At 42.0% G+C, this 19,147-nt stretch overlaps 2 protein-coding genes across 11 annotated transcripts in view; both read right to left on the minus strand.

Moving 5' to 3' along the window:
- TULP1 (TUB like protein 1) overlaps nt 1-8,449 on the minus strand; it is a 35,914-nt gene extending 27,465 nt beyond the window's left edge. For 2 of the 3 annotated variants that reach the window (XM_083617891.1, XM_083617889.1), the window contains exons 1-2: nt 8,369-8,449; nt 2,569-2,789 (exon numbers count right to left, since the gene is read on the minus strand). In XM_083617891.1, the coding sequence (XP_083474017.1) occupies nt 2,569-2,615 (47 nt within the window). In that variant the 5' untranslated portion in view covers nt 2,616-2,789; nt 8,369-8,449. Of the gene's footprint in view, nt 1-2,568; nt 3,110-8,368 lie in introns of those variants that run through there. The other variant, XM_083617890.1, reaches the window with a different exon arrangement.
- A 1,094-nt stretch (nt 8,450-9,543) lies between these two features.
- FKBP5 (FKBP prolyl isomerase 5) overlaps nt 9,544-19,147 on the minus strand; it is a 52,492-nt gene continuing 42,888 nt past the window's right edge. For 6 of the 8 annotated variants that reach the window (XM_083617893.1, XM_083617896.1, XM_083617895.1 and 3 more), the window contains exon 11: nt 9,544-18,202. In XM_083617893.1, coding sequence (XP_083474019.1) covers nt 18,098-18,202 — 105 coding nt within the window. In that variant the 3' untranslated portion in view covers nt 9,544-18,097. The remainder of the gene's footprint in view (nt 18,203-19,147) is intronic. The other 2 variants (XR_014549112.1, XR_014549113.1) reach the window with 1 other exon arrangement.

Below are 19,147 nucleotides of genomic sequence, written 5' to 3' on the forward strand. Positions count from 1 at the left end.
TAAAACCAGGACTTTGCTAAGGCAACTTGGATCTTTGGCTTCAGCTGCATGAGCACTCTCCATGGTCCTGAACCCACACCTTGGACTCCCTCCAAGGTGCTGGCGCCTTTCAAACCATAAACCTCAGGCCTCCCCTTGCTTGGGCCACACCTTCTTGGTGGTGGGCATCCCTATGAATCACAACAAATGCCAGTAACAATAGAGATTTCTAGGATGGGGTCGAAACCCATCACACTAATAATACTTAGCATTTATATCATGCTCTCAAGAGCTTCACATCCATTGACTTGTCCAAATCCTTACAGCAGCCCTGTAGGTCTGGGATGGGGAACGTGTGGCCCTCTGGATGTTGGTGAACATCCATCTGCACCAGCAAGCATGTGGATGGTGGGAGTTGTAGTGGGATTTACTGGTAGTCGACTGATAAATACTGGTAAACTTCTGGAGGGTCACAGGTTCCCCATGTTTGCTCTAGGTAGATTAGCAGACAAGATGGTGGCAGGGGGAGGCTCAGGCTGAGAACTTCTGCCTTGCCTGAGTGACTAGATGGGTTCATGGTTGAGATGAGACCCCCACCAGGGTCTTCCTCACTCTCTTACCACCACTGTGTATTTAAAAGTTACCCCCTTCACAATATACCCAATTTTTTGGTGCTGACTGTTGCCCAGTCAGCTTTTTAGCTATCTACATATCTGCACTATTCAATAAAAAAGTAATATTTTGTCATGTACCCCAACATTAAATTTAATATAGAATCATCTCAAGACAGTTTATTAGAGCTTTGTGAAGATGTCAGGACAGCATAGAATGTGGTTAGTTTTCATTATATTGCACACCACAAATTTGACACTTTGTGGTGCAGGGGTGGGGGCAGTTTTTGTGCAAAACCCATCCAAAACCCTACATTACATTGTTTCATGACTCAGCTTAGTAAATGTCCTCTGAGTATTGCTATGGCCTAAAGGTAGGTTAGATATTTCTCCAAGCAGTAGCCTTGGTATTTAATGGACATGTAACAAAGACAGCTGGGAAGTACCAATAAATGCAATATCATTCTGAATGGCTCTTTGTGTTATTTGATATTTGATAGATGCATGTAACTCCTAAAAATTAGAGACAAATCTCCAACTGTCCTAAACAACTTATGAGCAGTAGCCTATCTTTTAGCTGGATTTTGGTTGCGGGAGCCTATTGTTAGCTATATTTCTGTACTGTTGTGAATAGTACTTTTAATTGTTTTTATGGTGCATTTGTAAATTGCCACGAGACTCACATGAAAGGGGATTAATAAATTAATAAAATAATAACATTAACTGGATCCAATGAGAGCCAATGGGGCAGGGCCTTGCAATTCAAAGAACAGAACACTGGGATGAACTTTCATTTTTGTTTTGGCTCTGCTATATTCCCTTAGTACCTATAAATTAAATGGAATTTAAGCTGCAGGAGGGCAATTCTTGGTGATGCATATATATTTCATACCAAACTATATGACGACAGAAATACTGATTAAAGTATAAATCAACCCCCGCCCCTAATGAACAGTATTCTAGGATTCAGATTACGCCTCTTTAAAGTACAACATATTCCACAACATAATTTAATGTAAAATTCAATCAACTGTAATGTACAATGCTGTACAATCCTTTACAGCGATCATTGCTTTGTATAACCTAAGATCAAAACAAATGACTCAATTAATTAGATCCACATTTCATTTTTCTCAATTTGCCTAACTCTTATTCGGCAAGGATAATAATATCGTATTTCTAAAATCTCATTACAATTCAAGCCTAAGAGCTAAGAATGTTTTCAAACACAAAGGCTTAAAGCGATTTATATTTAGGCCAGAGATTGATGAAACATTTCCATGTGACGACCATAGGACATCTAACCCACTTGGTCCCAATGTGCCAGAAAGCTGATTGTGTTCCCAGTGAAGGTGTCCAGCATACAGAAAATATGTGTGTTCTTCCTCCCCTCCAGCAGATTCATCTTTTTTTAAAAAAAAATATGATCTTCTTTGTCTGCCCTAGAACAGAATATATCACCCCTCACTAAGAGCTTCCCCACCATGCCTACCATGGTGAGGTCAGAAGAACCTTAGGACATTCACTGGGCGCCTGCTGAGGTTCATGGCCCTGAAAGGGACTCACGACTGATCCCTGAAACCTCCCAACCCTGCTCTTCCTTCTCCTTCTTGCTGCCCTTGCCTGTTCTCCCATGACCTCTGAGCATGCAATCAGTGACTGAGCAGTATCCTCCACTAGCCTTGCACTTGCTCTCTGGGGAATTGTGTGGATGGAGCCCAATGGAAGGGGCCAAGCAAATGCATGGCAGTGACGGTGCTGAGGAGGAGGAGGTGGTGAGCCCACTTGAGAGCAGGGATGAGTGGGAGCATCTTACTTAAGCCTACCCACCCCACCCCACCCACAAAATAAAGACCCTGGAGCCTGCACTGAAGGACCTGATAAAATAGGGCCCCTTCTCACTTCCTGCTCAGGTTTCCAGGAGTCGTCCCTAGTGACTATCTACCCACACCTAAGGGTGGAGGATCCTTGTACTTACCCATCTGATGTCCACACCTCACGGAGGATGTCTGACTGAAGGGGCATTGCTAGCAGCCAGTCTCCCTAATTTATTTCAGAGGTCCTTGGTCCAGGAGGGAGCAGGAATGCAGACCTGGGATTCAAAGCCACTTCTCTTGCAGACCTATGGAAAGACGGCTCCTTCCTCTTTCCTTCCCCGGTGCTGCCTTGATCAAAGAAATCTGTACAAGAAGCTGTTTGCTGTAAAAATCAAACGGAAGACTTCAATGCAGCCGGCCTGTGGGTGTTCTCCTTTGCCTTTCCCATCGCCCTGTCCTTGCAAGGTAGTTCTAGCACTTCGTTCTGAGTATCTCCCCCCACAGTTTGAAATGGAATCCTTGATTTATATACACTGTGCAGCGGCATATAACTTCAGCATGGGCCTTCTTGGGCAACCGAGAGAGAAGTTAGCGATGCCTCCGTGAAGCAGGTGATGAGAGGGAGTTGGGAAGCAGGGGAGATGATTAACTTTTTTATTTCTTCAAACTAGGTAATAGGATTTCAGGGGCTGACGGACTGCCAGCCAGGCCTCCTGGGAGATCTGTAGAATGGAACATCTGTCACTGTAATTCATTTAAACAGGGCCATGGGAAGATTATTGTAACTATGCAACACTGTGTCTGCCTTGCCAAGGACTGGTGCAAAATGTGTGAAACCATAGATCCAGGATGGAACTTTGCATGCCTGTGTGCCACAGTCTCCCCCTCCCCCCCCCCGTTCAAAGCCTAGAACAGCTTTTCAGTTGCATCTCTCCGTAGCAGAACTGTATACACACCATACGTTTAAGACATATGACTTCCTCCCAAAGAATCCTGGGAACTATAGTTAAGGGTGCTGGGAATTGTAGCTCTGTGAGGGGGTAAACTACAGTTCCCAGGATTCTTTGGGGGTGTCATGTGCGTTAAATGTATAGTGCATACGTAGCCCAGGATGCAAATAGAGGAAGAGTCTGATGTGGGGGGGGGGTGGCCCTGGAGTTAGATCCACAATATCTGAAGTCATGAAAATAAAACAAAAGGGGGCAGGGGAAATGTCCAAATGAAAGCATATGAAATGTCAGGTAATTCAGTACATAGGACAGTGATTAAGATTCTCTATTACTGGCCAAAACAGATGTAAATGCGAATTTGAAATGCCATAGATTGCTTTATTAGCCAAAGCCTGGGAGAAGAGGAATGTTTTTGCCTGACATCTCAAGCTATGTAGCAAAGATGCCAGGCAAGCTTCCCCATACCTGCCTAGAACTATTCTTTAGTTTGTATGCTTCAGTCTGTTTCCCATGCTTTTCATAAATCATCTACAGAGCCTCTTATCTATTTATATAAAATTTAATAAGTCTTGAAACCAAACCTTTCTCCCTGTCTCCACCATTTACCAGGTTAGAGTGTTGGACTAGGGCCTGGGAGACCAGGGTTAAAATCCTCACTTGGTCATGAAACGTGGGCCAGTCACTGCCTCTCAGCCTAACCTACCTCACAGGGTTGTTGTGGGAATTTAATGAGGAGGGGGAGGACCGTGCACACCACCTTGATCTCCTTGGAGAAAAAGGTGGGGTATAAATGCAATAAATAAATGCAACACGATACAATACAATAAATTGCATTCTAATGGCATGTACAGTCAGTTGTAGAAATGCTGTTTCTCAGCAGCACTGAAGATCCTCATGCAAAAGTAGCCTCAGTTTATATTTGCCTAGCAGAAAACAGACTTATTAGCCATGTGTCCCAACTGAAAAGGAAATCTGCTTGCTAGGCTCTCTTCCCAATGAAGGCTAGAACCTTTCCCTCCATTCTTTTCAAATCTCTCTGTTTTAGACTCTTCAGTGATGGTGAGAGTGTACTTTATATGATGAAGCATTTCTGCTGAAGTGGCTCCATCTGGAGATTAGGGGAGCTATTCTGAGAGCTTCAGCAGAGCTGCGCTCAGCCTCTCCAGTAAAAGATTTCAGCCCTGATCGCCTTAGGAGAGATGCAGTCTGACCAACAAGGGCTATACAGTGTGCTGCAACTTCCTGACACATTAACTCCATCCTGACCTGCTGCTCTAGAATGGCTAGGTAATAAACAGACTCTCCACTCAACAAGCTTACCCCAGTTTTGAAGATGATGGATAGAGCCGAAACAAACATACACAAGTATTAATACTCCCCCAAATTGCCATTTTCTCCCAAATTATAAATTAGAAACACAGAATGCCAATTTCATATTTTGCAAATGGAAATTTGTACCTTATAGTTCAAATGCATCGGACTTGACATCTCCTTATTTTCATAAGGTTCTCTTATGAAATCTCAAAAAACTGTCAGCTGTCAAATGCTAAATACTGCTGTGTGTTATTTATCAAATACCACCAGGGTGTTTTCCATTCCAGTTCACAGGATTTGGAAAACATTGCATAACTCTGTGCTATGAAGGCCAGATCTTCCACACATCAGCTCTCACACAATCCAGATGACAGCATGTCAGGCATGGAGTCAGTGCATCATAAAGCCAGATGACTCAACCAGACAAGAGAAAGTTGCTCCTTACAGTGGAATTCCCTCAACCTCCAGCATCACTGGATAATTTGACTGCAGATGGAGGAAGAGCTCTGGTAAAAACCCACCCACCGAGTCTTCCAAAAGGGGTGTGTGTGTAAGAAGCATGAAACTGTTTCAAAGAAAGAAGTGTTTTGTTGGAATTGGAGAACTACAAATGGGCTAAGAAGAGTACCGCCCTATAAAAGCCCCCTGGCATGAACACATATTGAAATGAATCAGAGCAATGGAGAACCCCACAGTTCACCAACATTTTGTTAGGTTTCTGTTATGCCACTGTGCAGTGCTTGGAGTCACAAGACTCTGTTTACATTCCAGACTGTTGGAAGTCTCACGGGAGATGGATGTTGATGTTACTAGTTTCCTGTTTCTTTGTTACAGTTGTTCTCTGCCTTTCACAGAGAGCAGATGCATATTATTTTCTGTCCCGCGTAGTTAGCAATAAAACGTAGTGATGTAGCACATATTTGGCTCCTTCTGCTGCTGTTTGGATACCCTGCATAATGGGGACGTGCCTGAAGCCTCATCAAAGGCTTAGGTCGTTAATCACCGTCGGAAGAGATTCCGGAGACTTGACCGGAGGAGTGGCTCAGTCGAACGGAGATTCTGACACATTTTAAGGCAAGGGGTTTCAAAGCACAACGGGGGTGGGGGGTGGGAACTGATTTCAGTACACTCTAGGGTGAAAATGTGAACATATCCATAGTTAACCTAGTACAGCGAGAAAGTTTATGACAAAAATATATTTGTATTTCCTATCAGTGGGATAGATATCACAGTGCTTGTTACTGAAAACAAACAGTTTCAAACTCTGTCATTCTAGGATAGATGATAGATACCAGAGAGTTAAACTAGTTTCAGTCTCACTTCTCCCAAGGCAAGTCCATGATGGAGCTTTGTGAGGGAATGTGTGTGTTTGTGGGCGGGTGATAGCCCTCCCTCCCAGCCATATCCCCAAACTACTATTCCCAGGATTCTTTGGGGCAGGGATGTGGAACTTGTGGCCTTCTAGATGTTGCTGAACTGCAGTTCTCACAATCCTCGACTTGGGCCACGATGGCTGGGGCTGTTGGGAGTTGGAATCTAACCATATACAGAGTGCCACTCCACTCCCAAGCTTTAGAAGAAATCTGGGCACAGAACTGGCAGACGGAGATTGGTGGAGCAGTGCCCCATCTGCATGAACCATTTATCACAACTGTGATTCACAGCCTTGTTCTCATCACCTCCCTCTGGATCTGCCGAGATATAGTTATGTGCATCTTCCAACTTCTCTCCTTCCATGGAATTAATTTACAGCAGCCAGCTTTTGGTCTTTTTTCACAAATAGTTGCATCTTTATCCCACTAGGTGGCAGTTTACTACCATCAACTTCAGCTGCCTACAAGGAATTTGGTGGTGTGTGGGCAGAGGTGAGGGGGGAAAGCTGAAGAACCAAAGTCCCTTATGTACAATGGCAGAGCAGTCATTTTCTGTCTTTCCAGCTTAGAACAATGTTATACTTACAATTTCATTCTGAACTTTGCCCATGTGCTGCCTTAATGTTTTGGGCGGACACTTCCTTCACACAACACCTACTTGAGCACTGGGAAGCTCCATTGACAGTGCAGCCAGGTCTGGTTCCCTTTGGTTTCCACATATATCTTAAGTGACTCCAGATCACAATACCGCAAGGACTGCCTCTCCCCATATGAACCAACCTGGGGCCTGTGATCATCATGCGAGACCCTTCTTTGTGTGCCTTCTCCATGAGACGTCTGGAGGGCGGCAGCACAAGAATAGGCCTTTTTTGCAGTGGCTCCCTGCTTGTGGAATATTCTCTGACACTTTTGTTACCTATCTTCAGGTGTCAGGCAAAAATACTTCTCCCAGGCCTTTGGCTATTTAAACAATCTATGGCCTTTAAAACTGTGGGGGGGGGGTGTTTACGATTTTTGTTTGTTATCATGCTATATATTTTTGTGTTTTTATATTGCAAACCACCCTGTGATCTTTGGATGAAGGCTGGTATAGAAATTTAACTAACTATCTTCAGACCACACCCTGGGACCTTAGACCAGGTATACAGAAATTTTGACTTTCCAGATGTTGTTGAACCACAATTTCCACCACTCCCAGCAAGCATGGTCAATGGCCAGGGATGGAAATTGTAGCTCAGCAACACCAGAAGGGTCAGAGGTTCCGCATGCCTACATCAGGCTAATGTGTCTATTAGCAGAAGCAATGCCTTAGGCATGCAGCTAGAAAATGTGATTCATTCCCACACTGTTGAGTAACTATAGCTGCGTAGATTAGCAAAACAATTCCTCTCCTGCCACTCCATGACTTGACTATTCCATATACATTCCCCCCTAATCTTTAGAGGCTGAGTCCTTAGTTTGGGGGAGCATTCAAGCAAGGAACCACTCTTTGCACTGCAGCGTACAGATTCTTGCATACCATATTCCTGCTTTTGATGTTGAGAAAATATCCCCCAAATCCTGTTTTATGGCAGCTGGCTATAATGCAGGGGAAGATGTCTAACAGGATTGTGCAAAGGGAGATGGTGACATTGGGGTTGTGCTTTCCAAGGCAACAAGAACCACATCATGAATTTGCAGCATCCATTTACTTCATTTTCAGCTCTGAGCACATTTGAATGGCAGTTGCTTTTTTAAAAAAAGGGAATCTAATAAAAGATCTCACAGTCTTGACTGGCACAGCAACAGTTTTTCTCTATCTAGCTAATGGGCTGCGAATGCCTTAATGATGTATTCTCTCTGTCAGTCTGTCTCTCATACACAAACATCTACCTCTCTCGTTTGTATTGTAATGCAGGACTGAAACCAGATCCATTTCTAAATACTGCAGGCAATGTTGATTTTACAATGAATCTCAATGTAATGCCATGGAAACCCACTTCAAGTGCAAGATGATTCTGCGGACCAGTGCCGCTCTTCCATCACCTTGGGCATGAGCTGTGTCGAGAGTACAACCCAAAGGGAATTGGGTGGCCAGTAGGCTGGATCGTATTTGATTACTGTGCACTTGACAACGGACATAATTGAAAAGCATCACTATATAAAAGCTCTGCCTGTGGCATATGATCTGTGATTGCCTATTTACACAATGGACATAGTTTGGCGACTTGAACTAGATGGGCTCCAGACTCTACTATAACCCCAGCTTGGCAGCCAGAATCCCCATTCTTCTTGAAATAATCATCTCTACAATGTGACATTTACACTCATAACGATATTGTTACCTGTGTCCAGTGAGTCCTCACATTCTTATTCCTGTGTGTTGTAGCAATTTATTCCATCGACTTCTCCCTTTTTTTTGTTTTGTTACATCAGCTGTTGTAAATAATAATAAATTTATCTCAGTGGGACTTCCAAACATTCATAGGATCCTGCTGTACATTGGTCATGCAGTACTCTCCACTCTACAGCACAGAGTGTAGTAGTAATAATAATAATAATAATAATAATAATAATAATAATAATAATAATAATAATAATAATAATAATTTATACCCCGCCCATCTGGCTGGTTTTCCCCAGTCACTCTGGGCGGCTTCAAGCAGAATATTAAAATACAATGATTCACCCAGTATTAAAAGCTTCCCTAAACAGGGCTGCCTTCAGATGTCTTCTAAAAGTCGGGTAGTTGTTTATTTCTTTGAAATCTGATGGGAGGGCATTCCACAGGGCAGGCGCCACTACCGAGAAGGCTTCTCGCAGTGAGGGAACTGCCAGAAGGCCCTCAGCGATGGACCTCAGTGTCCGGGCAGAACGATAGGGGTGGAGATGCTCCTTCAGGTATACTGGACCGAGGCCGTTTAGGGCTTTAAAGGTCAGCACCAACACTTTGGATTGTGCCCAGAAACGTACTGGGAGCCAATGTAGGTCTTTCAGGACCGGTGTTATGTGGTCTCGGTGGCCACTCCCAATCACCAGTCTAGCTGCCACATTCTGGATTAGTTGTAGTTTCCGGATCACCTTCAAAGGTAGCCCCATGTAGAGTGCATTGCAGTAGTCCAAGCGGTAGATAACCAGAGCATGAAACTACTCTGGTGAGACAGTTTGTGGGCAGGTAGGGTCTCAGCCTGTGTACCAGTGGAGCTGGTAGACAGCTGCCCTGGACACAGAATTGACCTGTGCCTCCATGGACAGCTGTGAGTCCAGAATGACTCCCAGGCTGCGCACCTGGTCCTTCAGGGGCACAATTGCCCCATTCAAGACCAGGGAGTCCCCCATACCCACCCGCCCCATCTCCCAAGAACAGTACTTCTGTCTTGTCAGGATTCAATCCTCCAACCGCCTCCAGACACTCATGTGTATGCATAATTTCATGTGTATGCAGAATGTAGTTACTTCAAGTCAGTAGCTTCTAATTATAAGTGTAGAAAAGAAATATGGAAAACAGCAAACCACAATATGGTGGAAAAAAAAGGTCAGATTTTATTTTTATTTCATGTTTTTGACACAAGTAGGGGTAAAACAGTTTCCCCAACACTGATAAGTGCTTTAAGTTTCTGTAAGAGGTGTTCTGAGAAGGCCCCACTCTCCAAGGATATAAAGACCATGAGGATACCCTTGGGACAACCCACCTCTGCCCCACCCCAGCAGTGTGCGATCTTAAGCAGTATGTAATTGCCTCTCTACTCCATTTAATAAAAATTGTTCTCATTCATTACCTTCCACTCAGCAGAGTCGTGCCACATTAGAAACTGTATTACATTGCTGTGCTATGTTTTAGTGAGAGACATACGGTAGTTCTGCCACACCACCCTTTGCCACTTTAAATTGCACTGGAGGCATTTTCTTCTAATAACTAGACCCTGGCACTGGAAAGAAAACAAAACAGGCAATGCCAACAATGAGATTCGGAACAGCTTCTGCTGTATGTATACATCAGAACACAATTATTTTGCGTGATGCCCAATTGGCGGAGAGAGCTTGTTTATGACTCTTTTTTACTCTGCAGAAAAGAAAATAAAGGTGGGTGAAAGCCGGAAACAGGTGGCTTTTTTCTTTTTTACTGAATGACTTCTAGTTTCTAGCTATTATGTGCGCATTACACAGGGATATGCAATATCACTGGACTCCAAGTATATATAAGAAATAGAGGGTGAAGTCTTGATCATCAGTTTTGACCCTCTCATTCTGCTTCAGGTACACTATGCATTTTTATTTTAAAGTGGCACATATACATTTAGTCATTCTTCCTCAACGTATTAAAAATGTAAACATGCAAGAAAGATGCAAAACTGCTGTGAGGATTGATGTGCACATATGTGCAGTGATCAGGCCACCGGCACTTGCCAATCTGCACAACGCAGCTGGCTTTTCTTTGCTTCAAATCTAACACTGCAGTTTTATGGAACTGGTTTTTAAACATTTGCCCAAAAGAGGAAAATATATGTTTAAATTGAATATGGCCTCTCCACTCTAAAAATGTTATATGCCTTCACCCTCAAAACGCATGAAAACTGAACCCTTCCACAGATTTAATGCTGCATCTGTGCTCCTTTGTTCCAGTTACTGAAAAAGAGGAAATAGATATCACTTGTGGCTATAGACTTATTTTGCCTCCAGCAGCATGGAAGAGAGAGGATTCAGATGTCTGCCTGAGTAGCAATACCTTAAATCCAATTGGTGAGAAATAAATGGACTCTGAAAAACCTGTAGCTACAGGAAAGGTCTGAATGAAGAGAGAAAAGACAGTGAATGAATTTCACCTTAAGGCCATGGTGTCTGGGGCTTCTGTTGCATTTGCAACAGGCTTTGAGGACACTTCAGAATAAGGTACCTTTCCCTTCCTCTGTTCCTCTAAAGTGCTGAAGCTGGACTGAAAGCAACTTGTAAAATGCTATTTAGTAGCCCTGCCCTTGTATCAATGGAGCAAGGCATTTATTCTCCTGAAGAAGGGAGGTACAGAGTCTCTGGCCTGGAGAGGTAGGTGGCTTGCTCTGCATTTTTTCCTGTAAATGGTAATTGAAATTCTCAGTCGCCTCTCTCTTTCAAGGCCACTTCATGTTATTTTCCCCCTTGACGGGGAGATAAGCATTCAGGTTAGAAAAGCTGCATTAAAAAGTAGCATGTGCTATTTCACTGTGGGGGGTGAAAACCAATGTGGCCTAGTAAAGAGAGGCTGGACCAGGGTTGTGCGAGATGCCCAAATTTAAAGTGCGGTAAATTAGTAGTAGTACAAATACAACACATCAGAACACTATTGCATGCGCAGACAACCTGGCTTCCCAACACATATGCCCACTGCTCTCATGCAACCACCTGTGTATTTTTTACACCCGTCCTGTAGTTTGATATTTACCTGTTCACAAGGGGCAACTAACCATTTCCCCTGGGCAAGTACTATGGCAGCTAACTGCTCCTGCCAATAGCTTCCATAGTTCTGTCCTGTCCCTTTGGGCGCCAAGCATGCAGCTTTATTTCCTGGTGTTAAAGTTCATAGTGCTTTGGGGAGAAACAGCACACAAGGCCTGTAGGCTCTGTATCATAGCTCTTTGAATACCAGAGACCCAAGCTGTAACGATTGCATGGGAGTACCTCCAACTCTCTATTAAACTGTATCACCCCCCCCCCAAAAAAACTCCCCCCTTCAGCTCCTATAGTTTGTTCTGTGCATTATGTTACTAAAATACCACTTGCATCTGAGCTGGGAGGGGATGGACACTTTCCCCCTTAGTAATTTAGATGGCTGCTTTATACAGTTTCCCCAACACTTGCGTTAACCTTGTATTATATATATGAATGAATGAATGATGCGGTCTCACATGCCACCAACCATTAAGCAAAGTGTAGTGGCTGCCTCAGGCAGAAGTTTCTGGGTGTTGCAAAAGTTGCCATTTTATTCCAGCAGATAATCATTTGTGGGATTTTCTGCCTCAAATGCCAAAATAACCTGCCTGCCTTGTGTATGCACCTCGACTTTTGGAGTGTGTGGGTACTTGATGTTCCACCTCAGGCAAATAGGTGGGCTAGCTCTGCTCACAAGTATGCATTCTGAATCCTTAAATAATTTTCAGAGTACACAACATAGTTTCTCTGAGTGTTGCTCCTCTCTGAGCACAATTCTTTGCTGCACACATGCTTGGAGTGGGCTTTCTGATTCTCCTCAACAGAGCGGACAAGAGAAGCTCTATCTGTACAACACAACGCATAGAATCCTGGGCAGGAAGCACATTTTTATATATGCAAAGCAAAGCAAAGCTTAGTAGAGACCTCAATTCACAAGGTTATGAAAATTGCCTTAAAAGATTAAATAAAAGTTCATTTATTTCTATTCCCCATAGTGACCAGGTAGATACTGCTGGAAGGATCACAGGGACGGCATGATGGCGATGACTTTTCTCTGTTGTTTTTCTCCAACCTCTGTTAATTTAGAGGCACCTTATCTATGATCATGGAAATTTCCAGCTAGTTATTCTAGCTAATAGCCATTCACACCATCTGTGCATCCATCTAACCCACCCTTTTAAACCTTCTACGTAACTTGGCTCTCCCTATTCCAAAGTTTTCAGGATATGTAGTGGTCCAGAAAGTTAAGAGGGTCAGAAATCCCTTGTATACTATCCTTGTAACATGAGACCTCTGGTAAAATAGCTGGCTACAGTGCTTCATTTCCCAGCTACCAATAATACATTAATACAGCTGTGTCTTGCCATCTTCTTTTTTGTGTGTTTTATTTGAAGAAAAACTTTCAAACTATTAAGGTGCAAGACACATTTAACCCACTGGGATGATTACCAGCCTGCTTGTTCTTTCAGGTACTGATTTCTTAACTAAGAGCTGCAAGGTCATTCTAGCCAGAAAAGAAATTCCATGCAGAATGCAGAAACTTTGCTGACTCGGAGGAATTGTGTTGCATCCAAAATTTTACACTACCAGAAAACAAATAGCAACACAGTTATGGGTCCACAAATGCACTTGCCTGCGGCAAGCAAAGGAAGAAATTAAATGCAATGCTAAGCAGATCATTCCAAGCATGAATAATCCGCCCCCTTCTCTCCATACACTGTTCTGAGGGTTCTCCTGACCTGCCCCTAAAGCCAATTTGGGAAGGAGAGTGGGAAAGGCCTGCTACAGTAGGATGGGCTTCTGCTGACAGATCTCATTGGCTGAATCCTACCCATAACTTTTAACCTTAGCAGTTGCAGACACCAAGGGACAGAGTGCTAGGTGTTTATCTCTGAAGTCACACTGGAGTTCAGAGGTGCTCAGAAACAGTTTTTACTCCTTCTGAGTGCCTCAGAAAACCAAGTCCAACATTATTGCAGGCACAAGCCTGTCCCCTTTTCACAAGTGGGCAACAGGCAGGCTGTGGTAACCACACAAAATTTATGTATCCCTGGGTGTGAGCATCATGGCAGCGAAACAAAATAGCAAGAGGGGGTAGTGAGTCAAGCTAAATTTGTTACTAATTCTGGCTGTTGAATTAAGACTTTGAGGAAACCGGTGAAATTTACAAAATGTCTAGGTTTTCATGATGCCAGGACAAATGGCTCTTGATCAAGAGAGAAAGAGGAAAAAGTCCCTCAAATAAGACAGTGTTAAGAATCTGAGTATTTGGCATTGCCTGCACTTCAGATGGATCTGAAGTGGACATTGAGTAGAATAATATATTGTGAATGGTGGGTGTGAAATTTTGAAGCTGGCTTAATACAAACTTTGACTGGATTTTTTTAGTCTGCTGTTACAACACAGATACAATGAATACATAATTATGACTTAGCAGAGTAAAAAGGCCACCTGAGTTGGTTAGTCACCCCATACAGGCACAAGAACTAGAGAGGGAGCATAGAAAATAGAAAAGGCAGTGCATGGTCAGCAATGTTTTGGCACATTAAGAAGTCATTTTAGCAAGTGGTCTGCTACTGATTCTGCTTTTTTCTTCTCAGCAGGCGATTCTAACAGGTAAAAGGTGGTTTTGGAGTAACCTACTGCCAAGGAGAGCCACCACCCTCTGATAGCACAGGATAATTAGACTCACCCGGCAACAAGCATTCAGCTGTTAATAATAGGGTGTGATCCTTTCTTTCTGATGAAGCAAAAAATTACCACTTCAATGCCAAATACCAAAGAGGACTTAGAAGTCACTTCTTTTTCTTTTATAAGAGTATCCTTAGCATAACCTAATCTAGGTACTACAGAGTTTGGGCTAGTGCAAACAGCTTGGAACAATACAACAGAGGTTCTAGTTCAGCGTGGAATAGAATTTTAGAAAAGAGCCAATTTAGTTTGGAGCATGGAAATGAACATCAAATGGCCATGTTCAAGAACAAAATGATAGCCACTTAATACTGAGGTAGATGCAGTTATCTTGATGTTCCAACAGATATAAAACTAAAAATAGTCTACAGATCTACAGGATTGCAAAACAGGAAATTGCTTGAACATCCACCTTTAGAGGTTCAAGTTTCCAAACCACAGCAGGCACAAGACATAAAACTGTCAGGCATCCTCAGCAAAGTTCTATGATTAGTGGGCAATTTGATGATAAACAAGAGTAACTGAGCAAAGATGTAGCGAGAAGAGGAAGAATTAGTTAAGCCAAGAAAAGGGTTGCTTGAGGAAATTATGGAATGCTCACCACATGACACAGCCACAACAGAAAATGGGGGAAAGGCTACAATGAATTCTGGCAGAGGTTGATAAACTAAGGCTGTAATCCTAACATCATTTACCTGGGAATAAGTCCCACTGAATCTAACAAGGCTAACATCTGAGTAGATATGGTTAGGATTGTGCTTAGTGACTACCTTGTCCCAGACATAGGTTTTAGAAGAGTGCCAAAGTGAACTTAAAATACAGTATGGAACTCTACAAAACTTGGAACATATTTTGAATACTACATGGCCATCATTCTCCTTATTCTGAAATTCTATCTTTGGACGACATAACATAGTAGCTTCTACTGCTGCTGCCTACTAGGGAGGGGCCTTTATAGACCAAAGCCAGATCTCTTTTAGATGAAAAGTCTTTCCTGTATGGTCATAGCAAAACTGAAATTATAACTACATAAAATGTGTGCCTGGTACCATTTCACAATTTTTTTAAAAAAAACACAAAACTGTGCTGAGTAGTTTGCCCTTTCTTGCATTTGTAGCAAGAACGTAAGGAGGACTGAGTCAGTTTTATCACTGGAGGCAGATAAATTTTGTCAGGAGCAAAAGGTCAAGGCTACCAATTTGGTCACTCTTCGTAGCACTGCAAATCACCAACATCATCTGGTGGGGAAACCCCATACTGAGAGCCCACCCCCAGGGCAGATTTTACTTTCTTTCTAGTTTTTTATGGGCGAGTTTAAGACTTTCACAATAAGCCATGTGGCTTATGTAAATATCATAGAAAACAAAAATGAAAATGATGACCTGCAGTCTTGAAGAACTTGCTCCCTGTTATGCCAATTTGGTTCATGTAAGCAGAGTTTAAGCCTAAGATTTGGTATAGAAATGCAAAACGCTTGGTATACAGCAAACTGTTGTATAAGCATTATGTCATGCGGCCAAATTGCTATTCTGTGCATGTTTAGTATGATTTTATCCCTTCATCTCACACCATCCTAAACCAACAAAATCTGTAAAATAATAATAATAATAATAATAATAATAATAATAATAATAATAATTTAAAAATTGTCCAGTAGCACCTTAGAGACCAACTAAGTTTGTTCTTGGTATGAGCTTTTGTGTGAATGCACACTTCTTCAGATACACTGAAACAGAAGTCACCAGACCTTTATATATAGTGAAGTCTGGTGACTTCTGTTTCAGTGTATCTGAAGAAGTGTGCGTGCACACTTCAACTCATACCAAGAACAAACTTAGTTGGTCTCTAAGGTGCTACTGGGCAATTTTTAAATTATTTTTATTTTTATTATTTTTATATATTTCTACTGCATCAGACCAACACGGCTACCTAAATGAATCTACAACAAAATCTGGGTATGGAAAAGTGCTCAGCCACTTTCACTACGTAGAGAGATGTACAACAATTTACAGGGAAGGATGGGCTGTTGACTGAGTTTTAGTTTCCTTTAAAGTTGACAGAATAACCAGCAGGAAACTACCACACAAATTTCAAGTGCTGAACTCCACCAGAAGAGAACACCTGCCTTTTTCCCCTGTTCAAAGACTATTTAGGGACATCCTCATGTCACCAGGAGAAATGGCACCATACCATAGCTGGTTTTATTTGAATAAGTTACTAATAAGGTTTTAGCTCGTTTAAACAACCAAACAGTGAAGTAGAGAGGAGAGATGGAGAAAACTATGCTTCCAGCAGGACCAGGAAGAGATAGGAAAAAAGAAAATGCATTTTTAAAACAGATACTAACAGGAAAAGATGTTAAACATTTGTTAATTCCCTTTTTTAAAAATTAGAGCATTTTTATAAAAAAGTTTGTTTAAAAACATAGCAGTGTTGTCTTTCTGGTATATAGGAAAGCAAAATGCCCTAGTTTGTAATGGTGCTATAGCAGTATATGCTGTGGATTTGTTTGCATTTCGTTACAGATCAGTAAACTTGCTGACCCAAACTCAGAAACATTTTTTTTGCACTTAAAATCATCATAATTTCAGTGGGACTTGAGTACAATTATCTTTCTCTAGGAGTTGCATTTCAGTGCTGTTATGTATTTTGAGAAACAATGAAGATTGATATGACTCTGATACTTCATCTGCAGTGAACATTTGCTGCTTTAAGCTAAAATCATTTCGAAAAAACCATTGGTTGGATGCAGAATGGACCCTCTTCACTTTATAAAGCAAACAAAAACAAGACAGTGGCACAGCTTCTGGGGAGAAATCCAAGTAAGAATTTGAGATAGGAATCCCAAGAACAAGCAAGGAATTTTAAAACCAAAATATTATATTTGTTACTTAAGATGCTTATAATGTGATGGGAAAATAAAACTGGATTGCTAATAGGACTAATGGCAATAATTTCCTGAAAGGAAATGTAATTTTCTTAATATCTTCATTACTTGCTGTATTATAATCTGGAAAGCCCCTAAAAAAGGACTGAACACATAATCCAAGTCTATCACTGCATACCTTTCCCGCAAATCTGCAAGACAAATCCATAAAAGGAATCAGGCTACAGTACTTGACTATAGATGTGCCCTCACACAACTGGTGTTGTGGGGAGAAGGGGGTTCCTGACTCAGTCCAGGTGCACCTTTCATTCTACCTGCAGCAGTTTATTGGGTGGGGATAGAAAAGATACTCTTGCCTTGAAGGTGGCACGCTCAGTCATCCATGGGTCAGGGACCTTTCCAGCAAGCAATCATTTAAAAATAATAGTGTGATTTGGACTGCTCAGCTCCCTGAGAAACCAGTTTGTGCTACAGAAACCCATTGGAAATATAAGACAGACTGAAAAAGATCCCAGGAGTCTGGCTTTCAAAGCCATAAACTGCTTTCCACGTGGTTCTAGTAGGGCCAGAGGGATGCCTTGCGTTGGTAGCAGCTGCATCTTTTGTTTTGTTTTTGTTTAAGACAGACAACATACACCCATGTGGTGCTACTACAGTACACCAAATGCAATGCCAAAATTATACAGCTGACAGCTCCTAAATGCTAACTCATTTTTTAGAACCCTGGTCACTGCCTTTAGAACTGATGCAAACTGATTGAGTTCTCTTTGAGCCACCTCAGTAAAAATCTTCTATAACCAAGACTCATTGTGTGTGTGTTTGTGTGTGTGTGTGTATGTATGTGTGTGTTAAAACCATTTGTTCCACTTGGAGTGGTCCCATACTGTCGCTCTGCTCATGTTCCACTGCCGAGAATGCTCACAGCAGTGGCTGTGATTTTATAGTTTCTTGTGAAGCTGCTGAATAGGCTTTTTGCTTCCACAATAACGCCTACTGTAACAACCTTTACAATAAACACTGTTGAATTCTGAGTTCTTCAGAAACCTGTTTGAATGCAGGCAGAATTCAGAAGGATTGTCTTTCTGCTGCACAATCATACGTGGCCCTCTGCTTCTTCACCTTCCGTCGCTGTCTCCTTAAGCCCAATTTCAGAGCAAGACTTTTCTTCTCCCTCTCCTGGGGGTTTACTGGCCTCCTCCTGTAACCAACAGCAAACACACAATGTGGAGATTAGTGAGGAGGTAAAAGCAGAAGTTCTTAAAGCATAAATTCAAAGATTCTCAGAACTTTTAAGCTCCAAAAAAATAATGCAAAGGGAATTGCTTCCTAGCGGTATTTTAGAAATACCATTCCATTAATTGCTGTAAATGAAGTTGGGCACATGAAACTCAACATGGGAAATGAATGTTTCAGGTACCTACAACTCTAACAACCTCTGAAGTTGCAATGTGAATGTAGAAAGGGACTGGAAGATATTCCTCTGTAAACTGCCTGTTACATAACCCCACTCTGAGTGTACGAGGAACTGTGAAATGGTAGAAGCAGGTGAATCCTCAATGCTTACAAAACATTCTAGATTTTATCTGAAGTCATCTCTGATACACAGAGGTGAACAGAAAGAACTACCTCTACTGCTAGAGATAAGAAAAGGAATATGATGAATGCATTCATTTCATTATTAGTCTTTGCTAGCAGTTGTAAGGGTTTCTGGAAAACTTTCAGATTATAAAAATCGTTTGTCACAAAATGAAAATGCATCTGGAGCTTACAATATTGTATGCATACAGATGTTGGTTGTGATTCAGAAGCTTCACACATGCACCTCTATAAGGAAATAGAGAATTTCAAAGCCTATTAGCCTGGATGAGCTATATAGTTAAGGTGCCACTGAACGGTAATCTGAAATAAATTAAAAAATTGTCTAGTAGCACCTTAGAGACAAACTTAGTTGGTCTCTAAGGTGCTACTGGACAATTTTTTAATTTTCTTCTTTATTTTGACTGCGTCAGACCATCACGGCTACCTACCTGAATTGGTAATCTGAAAATTATTCAACGATGGGCTCACGGCTGAGTGTCTACAATCTGACTTAAGTGTCTCCTCATTTGTGCTATTTTTTGTGCCCCAAATGAGCATTCATCAT

Source organism: Podarcis filfolensis (assembly GCF_964270895.1).
Source record: "Podarcis filfolensis genome assembly, chromosome: 6".
Taxonomy (NCBI): domain Eukaryota; kingdom Metazoa; phylum Chordata; class Lepidosauria; order Squamata; family Lacertidae; genus Podarcis; species Podarcis filfolensis.